This window comes from Triturus cristatus, chromosome 9 (genome assembly GCF_964204655.1).
Source record: "Triturus cristatus chromosome 9, aTriCri1.1, whole genome shotgun sequence".
Classification (NCBI taxonomy): domain Eukaryota; kingdom Metazoa; phylum Chordata; class Amphibia; order Caudata; family Salamandridae; genus Triturus; species Triturus cristatus.
The window spans coordinates 500,204,004-500,223,915 of record NC_140592.1 but is presented as its reverse complement, the minus strand read 5'-3'; the positions used below and the strand labels follow the sequence as shown (position 1 = coordinate 500,223,915).

Genomic DNA, 19,912 nt, shown 5'->3' with positions numbered 1-19,912 from the left:
TCTTGAGACGTGGCCCCATAATCTTGCGGGAGCGGAATAGTCTTTTAAAGAATGAAAACACTTCCTCCTGGGTAAAAGGTGTACTACTATATATATGTATGCTTCACTAATGTGTGCACTCTGGCCTCTCTAAACGGAAGAGTTTGCCTTAGTTTTTGGGTTCAGGTTTTTCCAGTTGCTACTACTGTGTCTTGTGCCCATGTTTCCTTTCTTGCACCAGCCTGACTTAAAATGGCCAGAAGGAAGGAAGCACCTCACACTTTATCTGTTACAATTTACAACTTCCTGGATTATGTCTCCCACTGCTTGCATACTAGTGTCGCTAGTTTTGGCTTCCCCCTCTAGCTCCGGCATGGCCTCCAGAGTGATATTTCACATCGTACAGCTTCGTCCACTGTCCCTCGCATATGCCTCAGAGAATGACCAGCCCTTGGGCACGCACATACCGCATCCTACTGTTGACTGAGCCTAGCTCGGATTAAGTGTTTGGCGCTGCCCTTGTCCTGTAGGATTTCTGAGGCATTGCTGTGCCGATCGTTAATATTGCTTGGACTCCTTTTCCCTTTCAAATGCAGATTTGATTAGAGAAGATGCACCGTTCTTCTAATGAAATAACTGTAGGCAGGTATGTTATGCTGTGACTGAAATCTAGTCAGAAGTATGGTATGATTTTTCTTAAACCGCTTACATTTAAATTGGCTTTTATATGAAGAACAAGCAAGTGAAGGCACTCCCGCAGCATGTGGCTGCTTTTCAAATGTATCAGATTGAAGGCTTGTATATATCCTTAAAGGAAGCTCCATGAGATACCTGTACTTTGTTTGGTTTATTTATTTAACTGAATGCGATTGTCTTATTTATTTAACTGAATTCGAATTACTTAAATAAAACGCTGGGCGTACGTAATGTTTTTTTGAGTTGAGGCGGCCGTTGATGTTGCCACATAGAGTGCTCTGCCCTATACTTCAATATTTATTGTGGACAACAACAATGATGCAGTTTTAGTATTTACAGTTAGCTGGATTGTTTTTTTAAAGTTTCAATATTCTTTGTTTTACCTTTTTGTATTTATAAATATTTTTTAGTTAGTGTCTGATTGGTTTGCCTTGCATTTTATATGTTGACTTTATTGAACAGTGTTAACTTGTTTTGTTCTTTTATGTGTGAAACTGGAGGAAGCAGGAAATATTGTACCGTGGATTCAATCTAATCTGTGTGACTAGGAAATCTAGGGTGCTCAAAACCATTTCGTTATGTTTTGACTAAAATATGTGATCCTAGACGAGTCACTTTGCTTCAGTGTGTCACATTTTTAATGAATACAAACTCTGAGAGCACCTGTTAGAAATTCCCTTTAGGTTGTAAACCGTGCAGAAACATGAGCCTTAATAGCATTTTCAAAAATATCACAATGTCACACCTTTTATAATTATATGGGCCACATAATTTATATTTGGCTACTTGTGTGGATAATATTTATTGAATTCTTCAGAGTTTATCTATAGACTTCATTAATTGAATGTGTTGTTCACAGCAGAAATACAATGCACTGCAGTAAACTGAGAGACTTGCTGCTGTTAAAGAAATTGACTATTTTATTATTTAAATAGCACCAATGGCTTGCCTTATGTTTTTTTTTCTCTTGGAGTCAAGCCAGGCACCCGTGTTGGCTATTCCTACGAGTCCTCTGGATTTTCTACCTCTTGCTGTCAAGGCTTTCCCTCAATGAAGTTATAACCAGGCGACAGCCTTCAGGATTACCATTCTCACCAGAGCACCATGCTACCTTGCACAGTGACCAAGTTGGGCCAGGAGGGAAATTATCTCTTGCATCACATCTTGCTAGAATGCCCGCAACTCGGAGCCTCCATGCGGTTTCCAAACAATCAGCATCCAGCCGTAAGTCCGTACACCATATGGCTGTCCTGAGCATACCAGTAATAGAATAAGACCCAAGGAGTCTTGCATCCTGACTACCCAGAGGCCCTGAGCTACTGGACCTACCACCCACTGTTGGCATCCCCCTCTTGCCTGATGCCCAACACCCCGTACAGTACACTGTGGTTAGTGCAAGAAAACAGACCTGGGATGAAGCTTGCTCTCAACCTGCTCTATGCAACAGAATATCAAGGAAAACCTGTTCCAACCTGGCTGCTTGCTTCATGTGCCTCGCTATCCCTTGACTCCAATTTCCAACCACTGTTGCAACATAGTAAAATGTATCCCATAAAAAACCGTAACTGGGTGGTGATTTTTGCAGGGTACGCAAATGGAAACAAAATTGTCTTAAATGTAACCAATGTGCATGTTTAAACATCACAGTAAAACTGGTATATGTGATGTTTTACCACTTCACAATGGATAAACCATCTGCTATCTCCACCAAATTGCTCGTGACAATTGTGTGGGAAAAATATCAAACAACGAAGCAATGTACTGCACTTTTTTTTCCCCATACAACTCAAAATCCGCTGGTAAAACCCAGTCATAAATGTAATATTGCTACGGGGTTTTATCCCTAGATTTTACTTTGCTGTCAACTTTGCCTTTTTGAAATAACTATTGAGCAAAGTATTGCTGATGATCAAAGATCAAGATCGAACACTTGCACTATGCATACCCTTAAACACTGATCTAGAATGTTGTACACCCCTCTACATTATTTTGTTTCAAATATCATCTGCAAGCCTTAAAAGACTGAAAAAGTTAAGCATGGGGAAATGCAGCGAAACAGGCTTTATGGAGACACAGTAAAGAAACAAGAAGAACCTGACTGTGATTCCTAAGAATGCATCTATTTTGGGGCACGCAACGTTGTACACTCCTGACTAGCTGGTAAAGCCTAAGCGTGCCTGACAAGAGAAGAAACCCTACCTTTAAAACGGACATCTATGTTCCTTCTCTGATACTGGCCTCTTTTCTCAAAATTCACCTGCACTCCATGGTAATCAATAGATAAATAGTGACAGATTCTGCACTGCAGAATACACACACACGTTACCAAATAACGTACGATAATTATGCACACTTTAGCAAAAATGTTAATCCTTGATTTTAAAAAGTCCTGATTTGCACTGTTGTCATATGTTATGGATCACATTTTGTTTAGTGGCATCTGACGATCTAATTTTTGGGATATAAAATAAAAATGATAATTTGAAGCATAAGTTGATGATTGATTTGCATACGGTTGGTATGCTGGTCTTAAATTAGTGATTTTACTTTCTAGTTTGAACACCATCTTCTATGGCCATGAAGGTGTCATTGTTGACCTGCTACTGGAGGCGCTTCGATGCCACACTGCACCTGCCTATTTGTATGACTTTGGGGATGACCGCCTGTGTTGCCCTGGAAGTGCTCTTCATTCTTCTACAAGATCAAGGCCCTGTGCAAGAGTTTCGAGCTGTCCACCTATTCCTGTTCAGTTTCCTGATGTTAAACCTGTTGGCAAATATGGTGGCATTTATGAAGACAAATCCCAGTATTAGAGGGGTGTTCCTGACTGACAGCTCGTTGGGAAAAGGCTGGGAGTGAGTATGAACAAATACAAGGAATTGGAGGACAAACTGCTTTGATAACTGTGTTTTTGTTCATCATATAGGCACCACTGTTTGTGTGAAAATATAATTATATTGTCGAAGCACTTCTCTATATTGTCAAGGGCATGTGTAACTTGACTAACCCTGTTAGAAATGGGGTCTCTAGTTGGCAGTCGGTAGGGACCCTCACTCTAGGGTAAGTTACACAGCTAAGATAACCCCTGCTCGCCCCAATTAGTAGCTTGTGTCTTGCTTCACCCTCCCAAAATACTACTTTTACATGTTGGCTCAAACACGACGAAGCAGGAGTCGTATAAAACAACAACACCTAGAAAGAGTTTTCACTTTATAAAATGAAACACATCAAAGACTCTCTTCTTAGAATAAGGCTTGGGGTTTTATTTATGCAATGCTCTCTAACAGAAAGGCTTTTCCAAATGTCAAATAAACCACATTCAAATGTATATAGCGATATATATGTATATGCAAGCAATAATAACACACTTGGCATGGCAAATGCAACTGTTAAATGCATTAATAATGAATAAACAAGCAGCAAATAATACTGGACGTCCTGCAAGAAATCAGAAAGATATATACACTAAATACATCAAATGATTACTTTGGATGTGCACTCTGACTCAATCACACATCCCAAAGAAAACACCTCCAATGACCATAGCCACCGGAAACTGAATATGCACGCACAAACAGCCACTCATCATAATGGCACTAGTCAGCAACCAATCCCCTCACCCGCTCTTTCACTCGACGTCCTTGCCAACTCAAACTGGAGGAGCCCTTTGACAGTCAGGCATGCACTCGCGATCCGGTCTCCAATCCAGATTCTTCTTGTGACGGCACATCTACCCCACAAGTGAGCTCCTAAGCTGCCTGCTAAGACCCTCCGCCTTTAATATCTTTTACTCACCCGAAGGCGAAGGTTCTAGAAACCTCACCGACTTTCTTCTGTTACAAAAAACCGAGCTGACCGTACTGGTCTGTGTCAAGGTCAAGACAGAAGCTGGCATAGCCCCTGTATTTTGACTCCAAGACAGAGCGGTACATTCCACACATTTCTCTGGCAACAACAATCTCTGCTCTGAAAGGCACCAAGCACACTTCCCACACATTATCCCAGCGAAGCTTATGAAAGCCTCCATCCAGGAAAAACAAAACAACCTTAAATGTGGAAAAACAACTTGAGCAATCTGTGGGCCTGTCTGTGCGCACAGAGCAAGACAGAGTTAGGATTCAAGATAAGATGAGGCCATGTCAAAGCCAATAGTAAAAACTGCATAATACTTCCCAATGTGCAGCACAATGCACATTTGTGCACTGCAGCCTATAGTATCACATACTTCATCTCTCAATGTACAACACAATGCACATTTGAGACCCACTGCTCATAATACTGCACTTCAAGACCAAAAGGTACATTCCACACCTCTGTCTCTCTCTCTCTTCAAAGCTCCAAGGAGCCCGCTGGCAGGCTCGCACTAAAACAGTGGTATCATTTTAGCGGGTAGAGGACCCCTGCGCGCGCCGGCAGCTGCAGCTCCCCTGTTGGAAGCCTGACGCGTTTCTGAGCCGTGTTGCTCGTCTTCAGAGGCTCGACATAGGAAAGCATTTTTAAGACACTCCCTTTGATTTATAATTAACAGCCCTCAGATGGGCGACTCGAATGAGCTTCACCGGATGGATTCTGGGTAATGTAGTTTGTGTCAATGTCCCTTTTGGGTGCAGTTCCATTTTGAAGCCCTCAGATGGACTCCGGCGAGCAAAAGGTCCATTAATCCCTCACCACTGTTTCACAAATGGACTCTGTGTTTGCAGAGCCCGTGACCCCTTCCTTTGGGGTGGTGCAAAGGATATATACACAAAAAGGGCTTGGTTTTCGCTGCACATAGCGGTGCTCTTTCTTGTGGTGCAAAACTCCTCGGCTGAGCCCAGCCGTCATCGATCATTCAAAGAATCCTCCCTTTGCAGAAAGGACACACGGAGCGCACTCACCGAAAGGTTATTCAGCGTTTATTCATCCAAATTATAAAACACGGGTTAATACACAGTTCAAAACCAATGCGTTTCGGTCTCCATGAGACCTTGGTCACGGTTGAGTTTACAACAGTTACCCAACATACTTTTTTTTTCGGAAAAAATCACATGACTTCCTGTTGAACCGTTTTTGATAAAATAAGCAAAAAACAGGGCACTTGGCATTCTGGTCCCAGTAGTTTTCAAAGCTCCTAAAATGACAACTTCAAATGAATAACCCAAATCACTTTCTTTGTGATTTGTGAGCTGCACAATAATATATGTGACTAACATTGATGATTTTGACCCCTCTAGTGGGGTTTACTGCATCCGGTAATTTTTAACACCATATTTATATCATGAGTTGTCTTAAGCCTAATTATTTTGATTGGCTACGTGTTAATTATACCCTCTGGTGGGAATTCTTATGGTTGTATGTCCTCTGGTGGACATAGATAACTAATTTACTTCATTTTTATTTTGCCAATTGTGCCAAAACAAAATATAATTTTTAAACAGTAAGAAAAGAATACACAAAAAATAGCGACTTTAAAATTAGAGTAGAATCTTCAATACGTGATGAGGGAAACATATTAATTAATTTATAAATGTACATAAAGTTCTTCGTCCTGGTCTAGATCATGTGGCATACATGTTCGAAGAGCAAGTATTTGTCGCGATTCTTGTTAACTTAATTTCCTCTCACATGTTGTTCAACTGATTCAATACCATAGAATCTTAATTGTTTCCAGTCACTGTTATGTGCCTTTTCCATGTGCTTGGCCACTGCATTGCTTCGATCTTTAGCTATGGTGGCTCTCACATGTTCGAGAATTCGTTTCTTGAGTTCACAAATTGTACTTCCACCGTACTTCAGGTGGCATGGGCACTCAATCACATAAACTACAAACTGAGTTTTGCAAGTTATTAGTTTCCGTTTTTTCAATACTTTTTTGTTTGCCAAAATTATCTCTTTGGTGTTACGTGCTATTTGGCAAACTTTGCAATTATGGCATTTATTACAACCCGTTGTCTGTAGCCATTGCGATTATTTGTTTTTATTCTTCCAAAAATGACTTTGGACAAGAGTGTCTTTCAGATTTGGTGCCCTCCAGAATGTAACATATGGATGCTCTCCTAGAATGGTTACTAGTGTTGCATCCAATTGAAGATTTCTCCAGTTCTGTTTCAGAATATCTTCTATTTGTTTAGATTCCTGGGACAATGTGGTAATCAAACACATTTTATTTGTATCCTTTATCTGTGGCTTTATCTTGATTATTTCATCCCTTAGTTTAGAATCCGCTCTCTTTTGACATCTTGTTAATATTTCTTCTCTGTATCTCCTGCTTCTCAATCTTTGTACTTTTTGGTCTCTGTGTTTTGCCACTCCTCTTTTTCCGTGCGTATTCTTTTTATACGCAAACCTTCCCCATATGGGATATTCTGAATTAGGGAATTTTGGTGGAAGCTTCGTGCATGCAAGATTGCATTAGTAGCGGTTTTTCTTTCGATGCAGAGTAGTGTATATTCTTCAGTCTTTAATGTAGATTTCAGTATCGAGGAAAAATTACCTTTTCCTGGTTAATCTCGTAGGTAAATCGCAAATTTGCCTCTGTTATTCAGAATTTCAAAATGTTGTTTAAATTCCAGTTCTGTGCCGTCCCAGATTATAAAAAGATAGTCTATAAATCTGAGCCAACTCACGATCTTGTTGGCTTACTCTTCGTGGTCTGGATGCCAGGCAAGGTTCTGCTCCCACCATCCCATTACCAGGCAGGCATAACTGGGATTAAAGAAAATCCCATTGCAGTCCCCTTTGATTGAATGTATAGTTCATCTCCAAATAAGAAAACATTTTTAGTCAGACAATTTTCAATCATCTGTAGCAACATGTCATTGTGTTTGTTGAATTGGATGTTTCGTTTGCCTAGAAAATATTTGCATGCTGTCAATCCTATATGGTTTTCAATATTAGAATAGAGTGAAACTACATCCATTGTTATCAGTTTATAGGAGCTCTGCCATGGGATGTCTTGTATGTGCCTCAAAAAGTCACTTGTATCTTTAATGTACAAGGTCACATTTTGAACAAAAGGCAATAAAAAGAAATCCACATAATTTGCGGTTGCTTCCATCAAAGATCCGTTGGCTGCAATTATCGGTCGCCTTTGTGGTTTTGTGGCAGGTTATGTATTTTGGGCAGGAAATAAATTGTTGTCGTGATTGGAGATTCAGTTCTTAAATATTTAACTTCATCCTCATCCAAGAGGTTCATACTGTGCCATTTATCCAGTTGGACATACCAGGTTTTCTTGAATTCAGGTGTTGGATTTGATTTTAATTTTGCATAATACTCAAGATTATTCAATTGAGAATGTGCTTCTTTGATATACTCCTTTTTGTTCCAGATAATAATATTTCCGCCTTTATCCATGATTTTAATTACTATTTGGTCATCTTGTGTCAAGTTCTATATTGCAGTTCTCTCTTCTTTTGTTAGATTATCTTTGTACTTTGTTGGTTTGATTTTATAGATATCTTGTGTTACTGCTTCCTGGAAGATATCGATTTTATTTCCTGGAGGCAGCTGGGGATAGAATTTTGATTTGGGTCTCATACCACTTAGACTAGAGCCAATTTGTCCGCAAACTGTGGCCAGTTCAAGATCATCATTTTGATCGGTGTTCTCCAAATTGATTAAGGTTAATAGAGTTCAGCATCTTTTGCTGTGAGTGTCTCCGTGATTGTTGGTATTGACTTTTTGTATTCACTCAGTTTGTTATTCTGAGTGAATATTCTCGCTAACTTTATTTTTCTTACATAATGATATATGTCAATGCGGGTCTGGGCTAGATCCATCCGTTTGAGGGGACAAAAATTCAAACCATGCTTTAATACTTTGATTTAAGGTTTGTGTCATAGTTCGATTAGATAAATGTATTATTTGCAATTCCTCCATTATAGTCTCCTCTGCCTCATACTGCGTGTTAGAGTTCACACGTGTTCTTGTTGGTATGCTTCATTTTCCCCTCGTGGCTTGACTCCTTTCGTGTCGGGCCTTTTTCTCTTCCTCTGTAGTTTAGCGGTTGATTGCTCATGTTCTGCTCCCATTGCCTTTGCTGCAGCACCAACTGTATATCCCCTAAAAAAGATAATTTGGTTTTATCTTTACCACTCAAATGGTAAAGAGAAACCCAAATTATCTTTTTTAGAGGAAAAGGCCCGACACGAGGCCAACGCAGACAAAGGAGTTGAGCCAGGAGAGGAAAAAGGAGCAGACCAACAAGAACACGTGGGAACTGCAGTACGCAGTATGAGGCAGAGGAGACTATAATGGGGGGGATTGCAAATAGTGAATTTATCTAATCGAACTATGACACAAACTGAAATCAAAGTATTAAAGCATGGTTTGAATGGTATGAGACCCAAATCAAAATTCTATCCCCAGCTGCCTCCAGGAAATAAAATCGATATCTTCCAGGAAGCAGTAACACAAGATATCTATAAAATCAAACCAACCAAGTACAAAGACAATCTAACAAAAGAAGGGAACTGCAATATAGAACTTAACACAAGATGACAAAATAGTAATTAAAATTGCGGATAAAGGCAGGAATGTTATTATCTGGGACAAAAAGGAGTATATCAAAGAAGCACATTCTCAATTGAATAACCTTGAGTATTATGCAAAATTAAAATCAAATCCCACACCTGAATTCAAGAAAACCTGGGATGTCCAACTGGATAAATGGCACAGTATGAACCTCTTGGATGAGGATGAAGTTAAGTATTTAAGAACGGAATCTCCAAACACGGCAACAATTTATTTCCTGCCCAAAATACATAAACATACCACAAAACCACCAGGGCGACCGATAATTGCAGACAATGGATCTTTGATGGAAGCAACCGCAAATTATGTAGATTTCTTTTTATTGCCTTTTGTTAAAAATTTGACCTTGTACATTAAAGATACAAGTGACTTTTTGAGGCACATACAAGACATCCCATAGCAGAGCTCCTGTAAATAGATAACCATGGATGTAGTATCCCTCTATTCTAATATTGAAAACCATATAGGATTGACAGCATGCAAATACTTTCTAGGCAAACGAAACATCCAATTCAACAAACACAATGAAATGTTGCTAAAGATGATGGAAAATTGTCTAACTAAAATGTTTTTCTTATTGGAGATTGAATGCATAGTTAATCAAAGGGGACTGCTATGGGATTTTCTTTTAGTCCCAGTTATGCCTACCTGGCAATGGGCTGGTGGGAGCGGCACCTTGCCTGGCATCCAGACCACGAAGAGTATGCCAACAAGATCGTGAGTTGGCTCAGATTTATATCTTTTTATAATCTGGGACGGCACAAAACTAGAATTGAAACGATATTTTGAAATTCTGACTAACACAGAGGCAAACTTGCGATTTACCTGTGAGATAAACCAGGAAAAGGTCATTTTTCTCGATACTGAAATCTACAGTAAAGACGGAAGTATACACACGACCCTGCATCGAAAGAAAACCGCTACTAATGCAATCTTGCCTGCACAAAGCTTCCACCAAAATTCCCTAATTCAGAATATCCCATATGGGGAATTTTTGCGTATAAAAAGAATATGCACGGAAAAAGAGGAGTGTCAAAAACACACAGACCAAACAGTACAAAGATTTAGAAGCAGGGGATACAGAGAAGAAATAATAAGATGTCGAAAGAGAGCTGATTCTAAACCAAGGGATAAAATAATCAAAATTAAGCCACCGATAAAGGAAACATACAAAATTTGTTTGATTACCACATTTGTCCCAGGAATCTATACAAATAAAAGATATTCTGAAAAAGAACTGGAGAATTCTTCAATTGGATCCAACACTAGTAACCATTCTAGAAGAATATCCAAATGTTACATTTAGGAGGGCACCAAATCTGAAAGACACTCTTATCCAAAGTCATTTTTGGAAGAATAAAAACAAATCTTCTCAGTGGCTACAGACAACGGGTTTTAACAAATGCCATAATTGCAAAGTTTGCCAAATAGCACGTAACACCAAAGAGATAATTTGGGCAAACAAAAAAAGTATGGAAAATACGGAAACTAATTACTTGCAAAACTCAGTTTGTAGTTTGTGATTGAGTGCCCATGCCACTTTAAGTACGTTGGAAGTACAATTTGTGAACTCGAGAAACGAATTCTCGAACACATGAGAGCCACCATAGCTAAAGATCGAAGCAATGCAGTGGCCAAGCGCGTGGAACAGGCACATAACAGTGACTGGAAACAATTAAGATTCTATGGTATTGAATCAGTTGAACAACATGTGAGAGGAGGAAATCGTGAGAGGAAATTAAGTTAACAAGAATCGTGACAAATACTTGCTCTTCGAACATATATGCCACATGTTCTAAACCGGGACGAAGAACTTTATGTACATTTATAAATTAATGAATATGTTTCACTCCTAACGTATTGGAGTTTCTACTCTAATTTTAAAGTCACTATTTTTTGTGTATTCTTTTTTTACAGTTCAAAAATTATTTTTCGTTTTGGCACAATTGGCAAAATTAAAATGAAGTAAATTAGTTATCTATGTCCACCAGAGGACATACAACCATAAGAATTCCCACCAGAGGGTATAATTAACACATGGCCAATCAAAATAATTAGGCTTTAGACCACTCATGATATAAATATGGTGTTAAAAATTACCGGACGCGGTAAACCCCACTAGAGGGGTCAAAAACATCAATGTTAGTCACATTATATTATTGTGCAGCTCAGAAATCACAAAGAAAGTGATTCGAGTTAATAATTTGAAGTTGTCATTTTAGGAGCTTTGAAAACTACTGGGACCAGAATGCCAAGTGCCCCGTTTTTTGTTTGTTCATTTTATTAAAAATGGTTTAACAGGAAGTCATGTGACTTTTTCCGAAAAAATAAGTATGTCGGCTGACTGTTGTAAATTCAACCGTGACCAAGGTCTCATGGAGACCGAAATGCGTTGGTTTTGAACTGTGTATTAACCCGTGTTTTATTATTTGGATGAATAAACACTGAATAACCTTTTGGTGAGTGCGCTCCGTGTGTCCGTTCTGTAAAGGGAGGATTCTTCGAATAAAGTTCTTTGAATATATATCATTCAGTTACTATACAGAGTAAACCATAAAAGCACAGTTCATATATCCCACAATTTAAAATTCCCAAAACAGTAAAAAAAAAAAAGACCACAATAGTACCAGATACTTTTTAACAAAAGTTATAGGTATCCTGTCACAATTGATTTACGAAATTTAAACCACATTAAAAAAAAAAAAAAAAAAAGCAGTAACAGAGGCAATAATAAATTCATTGTCCAAGCATTGTCTCAATCCCAATTTTTTTAACACTAGCATAATCCATCTTTTTCTAGGGATAGAATAAAATTTTCAGAAAAGCAATATATGTATAGATGACTGTGCAGAGACCTCATCACACGGCATTTACATAGTGTTCTAGACAATCATTTACTTCGGGGAAACTTAAGGACCTGTGTAAAATATTTAGTCTAAAGCATGTTAGCAAGAATCTATCATAGTCTTCAGCGATTTATCGAATATACGGTTGTAAAGTCAGAGACCAGAGTAAGATGGTGAGATTGGACCGTTTTTTTTCTCATTTCAGTTATAATTTTAATTTCGTTAAATCGCATACAGCTGCTATTAAGATCCTTTCTAGACACATTACACATAGTCTAGGGTTCATTCTAATATTCTTGATGGCCTAATTGAGATAAGAATGTTTTAACATATTCTAAGCATCTCATGTGTTTAACCCAATCAATCCCAAGGGCAACCTTCAATATGTGACGGTTAAAAGCAGACTCCTCTCTGGTCCATACCCTGTGCCACAGGAGGGCGGGCTGAATCTTAATCACATCCTCCAGGTATGGCATACCAAGTTCAGCGTGACAGATAAAGGTTGACGTACTGTCCGGCACTGCCAAGAGAAACCTGAGAAACATGTTTTCTGCCATCTGAAGTGAGTTTACATTGACGAATCCCCAGATTCCAGGTCCGTAGGTAGCAATCGCAACACATTTCGCCCTGTAAATGCGCAACAATTCCCCCGGTGAGCGTTTTCCTAGTTTTCTACTGAAATTTGATAGTGCCATCAGTGATTTTTCTAAACAAAAGCCTTCTGGCTTTAACTGCCCGAGTCCAAGTTCATGATTGGTCAAATAAAATCCCTAAATAGGAAAAAGTTTTAGTGCACTCTATTGCCTTAGTATTAATAAAAGTGGTATTGTTCTTTTTATTGGATCCGTTCCCACAGTTCATTACAAACGTTTTTGAACGGTTAAGTGTAAGACCCAGATTGGACATAAAATTTGTAAAAGAATTAACTACCCTTTGCAGACTGAGCGGCATCCGAGCCATAAGGACCGCATCATCTACATACAGGAGTACAGGGATAGGGCGAGTCACTGCTATTGGTAAATCCCTGCACTCCTTGACCAGAGTGGTTTCTAGGCCGTTTGTATACAATGTAAGTAAAAACGGGGCAAGGACGCAGCTTTGCCATATGCCTCTCCTCACTCTAAAATTCTTAGTGCAGTCCCCGCCCAGCCCAAAACGCACCCTTGCCCTTGGAGATAAGTAAAATATCTACACCCAGCCCCTCTAAGATCAGCCATAGCTTTTCATGAACGAAACAGTCAAATGCTGCCGTTAGGTCAACAAAAGTTAAAAAAAAAAAAAACCTTTCCCTTTTCGCTTTGGTTTATTTATCTAGTAGAATATGTAGATTCAATTGTGCCCTTGCGAAAGCCATATTGTAAGCCGCTTATTATTGCTTGCTCCCCCGCCCAGGCCTGCAGTCTTTCTAGAATCACTCGTCCTACAATATTGACTGTGGAATTCAGTAATCGGACGATAGCAAGCTGGATTCACTTTGTCACCATTTTAATATATATTTTAGAAATGGGAGGTCTCTAGTTGGCAATGCTTTGCACCTTTGTCCAAGTAGGGACCCTTCCTTCTAGTCAGGATAAGGGAGTCACACTCCTAAAATAACCCCTGCTCACCCCCTTGGTAGATTGGCACGAGCAGTCCGGCTTATCTCGGAGGTAGTGTGTAAAGCATTTGCACATAACCAACAGTAATATAGTGAGAACACTACAAAAGGACACCACACCAGTTTAGAAAAATATCCAGTATTTTTATATATCCAAAACAAGACCCAAAATGATAAGAATCCAACATACAGTACTTAAAAATATACACTTTGCAAAATATATTTTAAATTGCAGAAATATCTCAAACACAGTTCTGAGTCGGTAGCTCCATCTGGGGCTACCGCAATGCTGAAAATAACAGAGTCTAACCGTTCCAGTCGACTGTGTTAGTACAGGCCAGTTAAAGCATTGACAGACTCTTGAACAGTACCTTTTTCGTTGCGGCCGACATGTTGGTACGAGCCGGTCGGGGCAACCGTCACAGTTGCTTTGCTAAATTGAAGCGGTGCAGGCAGTGGCTCGGTGAGGACCGCCCAGATGGTGTCAGTGAGACCAAGTCTTACGGTGCAGGGCTAGGCGGTGCTCTATGCTGTGCTGGCATTTTGCAGTGCAAGTGACAAAGCTGGTTAGCGGCAGCTGGCGTCAGTCGACCCAGACTGTGGTGTGGGACAAGACGGTGCATCGTGAATCGTACAAGCGGTGCCCCCAGCCACGATACAGGCAAGGGTGTCTGTCAGCAGGCAGTGACTACTTTGGTGAGACCAGGGTGGCTAAGTGAAGTGCGGCGGTGCGGAGTGCGGCGCCCACTGGTCACGGTGTAAGCAGCGGCTCGGTGGCGCAGCATCAGTCGTCTTCGTCGGTTAAACCAGGGTTGTGGTGTGAGATGCGGCAATGCCTTCTGCGGTGCCTTCAGGACACGGAGCCAGCGATGTAGTCGGTGACTAAGTCTGATGCTTTTCCCTTCTCTGTGGCATAGAAACATCACTTCCAGAAGGAGTACCCAGAGATTGGTCAAGTCTTTACAGTACCTGAGACTTAAGAACATGAGGCAAGCTCTACTTCAAGCCCTTGGAGATACTGAGCGAAAGTAAAGAAAGTTCAGTCCTGCCCTTTTACTGACCAAGGCAGAAGCCGCAGCTGCAGGCCAGCCCAACAAAGCAACAACACAGCAAAAGGGCAGTACTCCTCCTGGCAGCTCTTCCAGCTTCTTTTTGGCAGGTTCCTTGATTCCATTGAGTTCTGGGGTCTGGGCCCACATATTTATGCTCAAAACTCTTATTTTCTCAGGCAGAGAGTGTCTGTGCTTTGTCCAGTTCTGTCCTCTTTGGCCCAGCTTCCTGGCAGGAGGCGGAGACAGCATTGTTCAAGTTAGACCAGGCCCATTCAGGTGCAAGGAAATCTACTCCACCCCCCCCCCCTTCTCTAAATGCAGCCCAGGTCTATTCAGCCCAGCCCTGACTCATCCAGGAAAGGCAGGACACACCTCGACACCCCCCCACACCCGAGTGGCTGAAGAGAATGCACATCCCCAGCCCCTGTCTCTCCAAAGCCAGACCGTCAATGCACAAACCTAGCAGAGGCACAGAGGATGGCTAAGCAAGAAAATACCTACTTTCTAAAAGTGGTATTTTCAAACACAGAACATATAATTCATCTTTACTGAAAAATTAATTTTATACATTCTTAGTCCAGGCATACTTAACTCCATTTCCCCATCTTGTCCCAATGGGGAGTTATGCTTATAAGATGTTATAAGTAAACTTCCATTCTGTCTTATGGGACAGATAGCCTTTCAGTGGTGAAAAACGAAATGCACTGTATTTCACTATCGGGACAGGTCACACACCTCAGTACATGTCCTACCTTTAACATACACAATACCCTGCTCACAAGGGTACCTTGGGCATACCTTAGCGGTGACTTATAAGTAAGAAAAGGGAAAATGAGTGCTTGGCAAGTGGGTGCAATTGCCAGGTCGACATGCAGTTACAAACTGCTCGCAGACCCAGCAATGGCAGGTCTGAGGGCTACTCATGTGGGTGGCATAAGCAGTGCTGCAGGCCCACTAGTAGCATTTGATTTACAGGCCCTAGCACACTCAGTGCACTTTACTAGGGGCTTACCAGTAAATTAAATATGCCAATCATGGAAACGCCTATGCATAATAACAATTTACAACCGGAGCGCTTGCACTATAACACTGAACAGCAGTGAGAAAGTACGCAGCGACACTAAACCAGCAAAAACGGTGTCAAAACCCGGAGGTCAGAAAGCAAAAAGACAGGAGAAACGCACCAAAAGATGCCAGGTCTAACATATATAAGTAAAGAAATCGCTCTTAAAATGTTCGATAAATCTTAATCTATAGAAATCAATGGATGCAAGTGTTTTAGCACAAAGCACCTGAGAGGCGTCAAAGATGATGCAGGCCACAGGAGAAGTGAGTCACTGGAAAACACAGTGATAAGTTGGTTCCTTACTACACAGAAGAGGTGATGCATCAGTTCCCTACTTGCACAGGAGGTGATGGGTTGGGTACTTCTTGCTAGGCAGGAGAGGTTGATTCCTTGCTGACAGGGGAGGTGATGCGTTGATTTCTTGTTTGGTAGTGGAAGTGATGCGGCGGGGTCTGGACACGCAGTCTTGGTTCCTTACTGCATATCGATGAAGAATCGGTGCCCAGGGACAATGTGTAAAAATCCGGACGTGCTGCGTTGATGCGCCAGCAGTGAAGCAGGCGCTGCTTTGGTGCCTGAGCTGGAAATGGGGTCTGAGTCGGAGTGGGTGCCATGGACATCAGAAACCCAAGGCTTAGGACTCACACTGTAGCGATTTTTCTGATGCACTGCGATGGCAAGCTGGGGCCTGCTGTGAGCCGTGGATGATGCGGCGATGGGAACCACGTTTACGGGCAGGCAGCATTTATGCGCCAATCTTGGTCCACAGTGCATCGATAAAACAGGCGCTGGGAGCCAATGCCTGAATTTGCTTCACCAGGTTCTTCTTTAAAAAGGCCCAGGAACTGGATTTGGCACCACATGGCAAGTCAGGACTCTCAGCAGAAGAGCCCAGATAATGGCAGTTGAAGTCTTTGATGGCCTTGAGACTTCTTACCAGGAGGCAAGCTCAACTCATGCTCTTGGAGAACAACTTGCCAGGTGGAAATTGTAGTTTAAAACTGCACACACAGAACCTGCAGTGGCAGGCCTGAGACATGTTTGATCAGCTACTCATGTGAGAGGCACAAGCAGTGCTGCAGGCCAAATAGTAGCACTTAATTAACATGCCCTGGGCATGCATACTGCACTTTACTAAGGACTGGCAAGTAAATTAAATGAGCCAATCATGGACAAACCAATTACATTTACCTTATACGTAGGGAGCACTTGCCCTCTGCACTGGACAGCAGGGTAAAGTGCCCACAGTCATAAAACCAGCAAAAACTAGATCAGTATACAGTAAAAAAACAAGAGGCAGAAGCAAAAAGACAGGGGAAATAACGGCAAAAGGTGCTAGGACTGACACATGCCCCCCTCCCAGCTAAAAGTGTGGGGGGGGGGGGGGGGACTACCCAACCTCCTGGGAGTTCTCATCTCTAAGGCGGAAGAACCTGGAAAGACCATCAGCGTTGGCGTGTTCTGTTCCAGGGCGGTGTGCATTCCACCGTAAAGGCCATTCCTTATGGGGCGATGGACCACCTCAACAGTTTTGGGTTCCCATCCCTCATTTGCAATAACCACCTGAGAAGCCTGTGGTCTGTCTGAACCCAGAAGTGAGCCCCAAACAAGTAGGGTCTTAGCTCCTTCAACACTCAGACCACAGCAAAAGCTTCCCTTTCAATTGCTCTCCACCTCTGTTTCCTGGGAGGTAACTTCCTTCTAATAAACATTACAGTCGATCTAGGCCCTCTTTGTTCAGCTGTGAGAGCACAGCCACCACACCATGCTCTGAGGTGTCAATCTGCACCACAAATTTTTGGGAGAAGTCGGGAGCCTTGAGCATGGGCACTCTGCACATGGCCTCCTTCAGGGTGACAAAGGCAGTCTGGCACGCCTCAGTCCACATCACTTGCTTTGGCTGTTTCCTAGAAATCCGCTCTGTTAAGAGGCAACAATAGTGCTATACCCCCTGACATATCTCCTGTAGTAACCGGTGAGACCTGAAAAGGCTCTGTCTGGGTCTTAAAGGTTGCCCAAGCTGGAAAGGTGTCAGTCTTGGGTTGTAGGCATGCCACCTGGCCGCTTCCTACCTGTTGTTCCTAGTAGATCAGACCCCTGCCCTATCTGGCACTTACTGGCCTTGATAGCGAGGTCTGCCTTCTGCAGGGCCTTGAACACTTACAGAGGTGTGGTGCGAGTGGTCCTCCCAACTGGAGCTGCAAACAGCAATGTCGTCAAGGTAGGCGGTACTGAAGTCCTCCAGCCCAGTCAGGAACTGGTTGACCAACCTCTGAAAGGTGGCAGGGGCGTTCCTGAACCCAAAGAGTATGTCAAAGAACTGGAAGTGCCCCTCCAGTATTAAGAACGCTGTCCTCTCTCATGTCCCCTCAGTCAAGGTAATCTGCCAGTACCTGGGCATCGATTAAACATACTGAGGGACTTGGCAGCTCCAAACCGAACAAGGAGCTCATCAGCTCGGTGGATGGGATGTGTGCGTCAGTCTTGGTGATGGCATTGAGCCCCTGGTAGGTCCATCTAGACAACCCGGCATGCGCAAAATATGCTGCATTCATTCCCCATCCTAAAGCAATGGATATCCAACTTTGCAACTCTGGTTTGACTCATGTGGCTGTTCACTTACTAGACCCCATCTTCTCTAACTTGTCCGATATTTGCTGCCCCCCAGCCCTCCCCTTGTGCTGGTCGGATCAATTTGCTGTTAGCTTTCGGATAATAGTCGGTCCCTGCCCCCCCCCCCCCCCCCCCCCCCCCGGTAGCCTTGACTGGAACAAAGTCCAGAGTTAGAAATTGGGCAAAGCTTCATGTTGGAGCTTTAAATAATTCTTTAGCCGACAGCACACCTGCAATTAATCCAATGGCAATTGCGGATCTTGGGGCTATTTAAAGATGGATTCTACAATCGATTGATATCTGTCTCCCTCTTTCCAACAAACAGTCTAGTAATCACCGTCCCCCTGCCCCCTGGTTTACCAAGAGACTTAAAAATGAAAAAGCAAAATGTAAAACTCTAGAAAGACAATGGAGGAAGAACTATGCGCTTGACACCAAACTGGCCTATAAAAAGGCCATAAGGGATTACCACTCTCCCTGCAAAACAGCTCGATCTGAATATGTTTCCTCTACGTTTTCTCAAGCTGAAAACTGCTCTAAGACCCTGTTCAAGGTGGTCAAAGAACTATCCGGATCCGAAAGCCAGACTACCCTTCTTACCCTCAATGAAAAGCAATGTAAGGATCTTGTCCACTTTTTTGTGAGCAAAGTCAAAAAAATATATTCTGCACTGGTAATATCTTACATCTGGCCAACACCTCTCCCAATGCAACCAGTGATACATGGCAGGAGAATTGTAAGAATACTAAATCCATTAACAAACTGGAAGCCTGGTCTCTCCTGGAAATGAGCTCCTTTTAATCTGCTCCTGGCTAGCTTAAAAACTGGCTCTCCATGGGATTTACTCCCTGTCTCTGTGCTGAAGCAGCTTGAGTCTCCTTCACTTATGCTAATTATGGGACTCCTCAAAGCCTACTTACAGGAGGGAATAGTCCCGCCAGAATGGAAACATACCATTGTTCTCCCTCTCTTAAAGAATGCCAATGCTGACCCTTCTCAGCTTTCCATCTTCCGACCAATCTCACTGCTTCCGGCCTTTTCCCAAATTCTTGAAAAACATGTAAATTCCCAGTTATCCTCCTTTGTTGAGTCCCAGAACTTCCTACACGCTTCTCAATCAAGTTTTAGAGCGGGTTTTCTACTGAAACAACTCTATTAGGAGTCACTGAAATGCTACGACACCGACTGGACATGGGTGACACTGTGGCCCTTATTTTACTTGACCTGAGCGCTGCATTAGACACAGTGTCACACACCGTGTTGCTGAAAGCTTTGCAATCCTTGGGTATTGAGGGCCGAGCGCTCCAATGGCTTGACTCCTTTCTTACAAACTGTACGTTTCAGGTTTTTCTTCCACGGCCAGCTCTAAACCCCATCTATCCCCATATGGAGTGCCCCAGGTCTCTGTATTGAGCCCTCTGTTGTTTAATGTTTACGTTCGCCCACTGGCAGATGTTGCCGAAGAGGCAGGGTTGTCCATATTCTCCTATGCTGATGATACTTAGATAATCTTTTTCCCTCTCTGCAGCAAAGGAATCTAAATCATCGA

At 42.1% G+C, this 19,912-nt stretch overlaps 1 protein-coding gene across 5 annotated transcripts in view; it reads left to right on the top strand.

Moving 5' to 3' along the window:
• Positions 1-19,912, top strand: part of LOC146798202 (putative palmitoyltransferase ZDHHC24) — a 167,176-nt gene that overhangs the window by 312 nt on the left and 146,952 nt on the right. For 4 of the 5 annotated variants that reach the window (XM_085625482.1, XM_085625481.1, XM_085625485.1 and 1 more), the window contains exon 2: positions 3,230-3,530. In XM_085625482.1, the coding sequence (XP_085481608.1) occupies positions 3,247-3,530 (284 nt within the window). In that variant the 5' untranslated portion in view covers positions 3,230-3,246. Of the gene's footprint in view, positions 1-1,653; positions 1,900-3,229; positions 3,531-19,912 lie in introns of all 5 variants that reach the window. The other variant, XM_085625483.1, reaches the window with a different exon arrangement.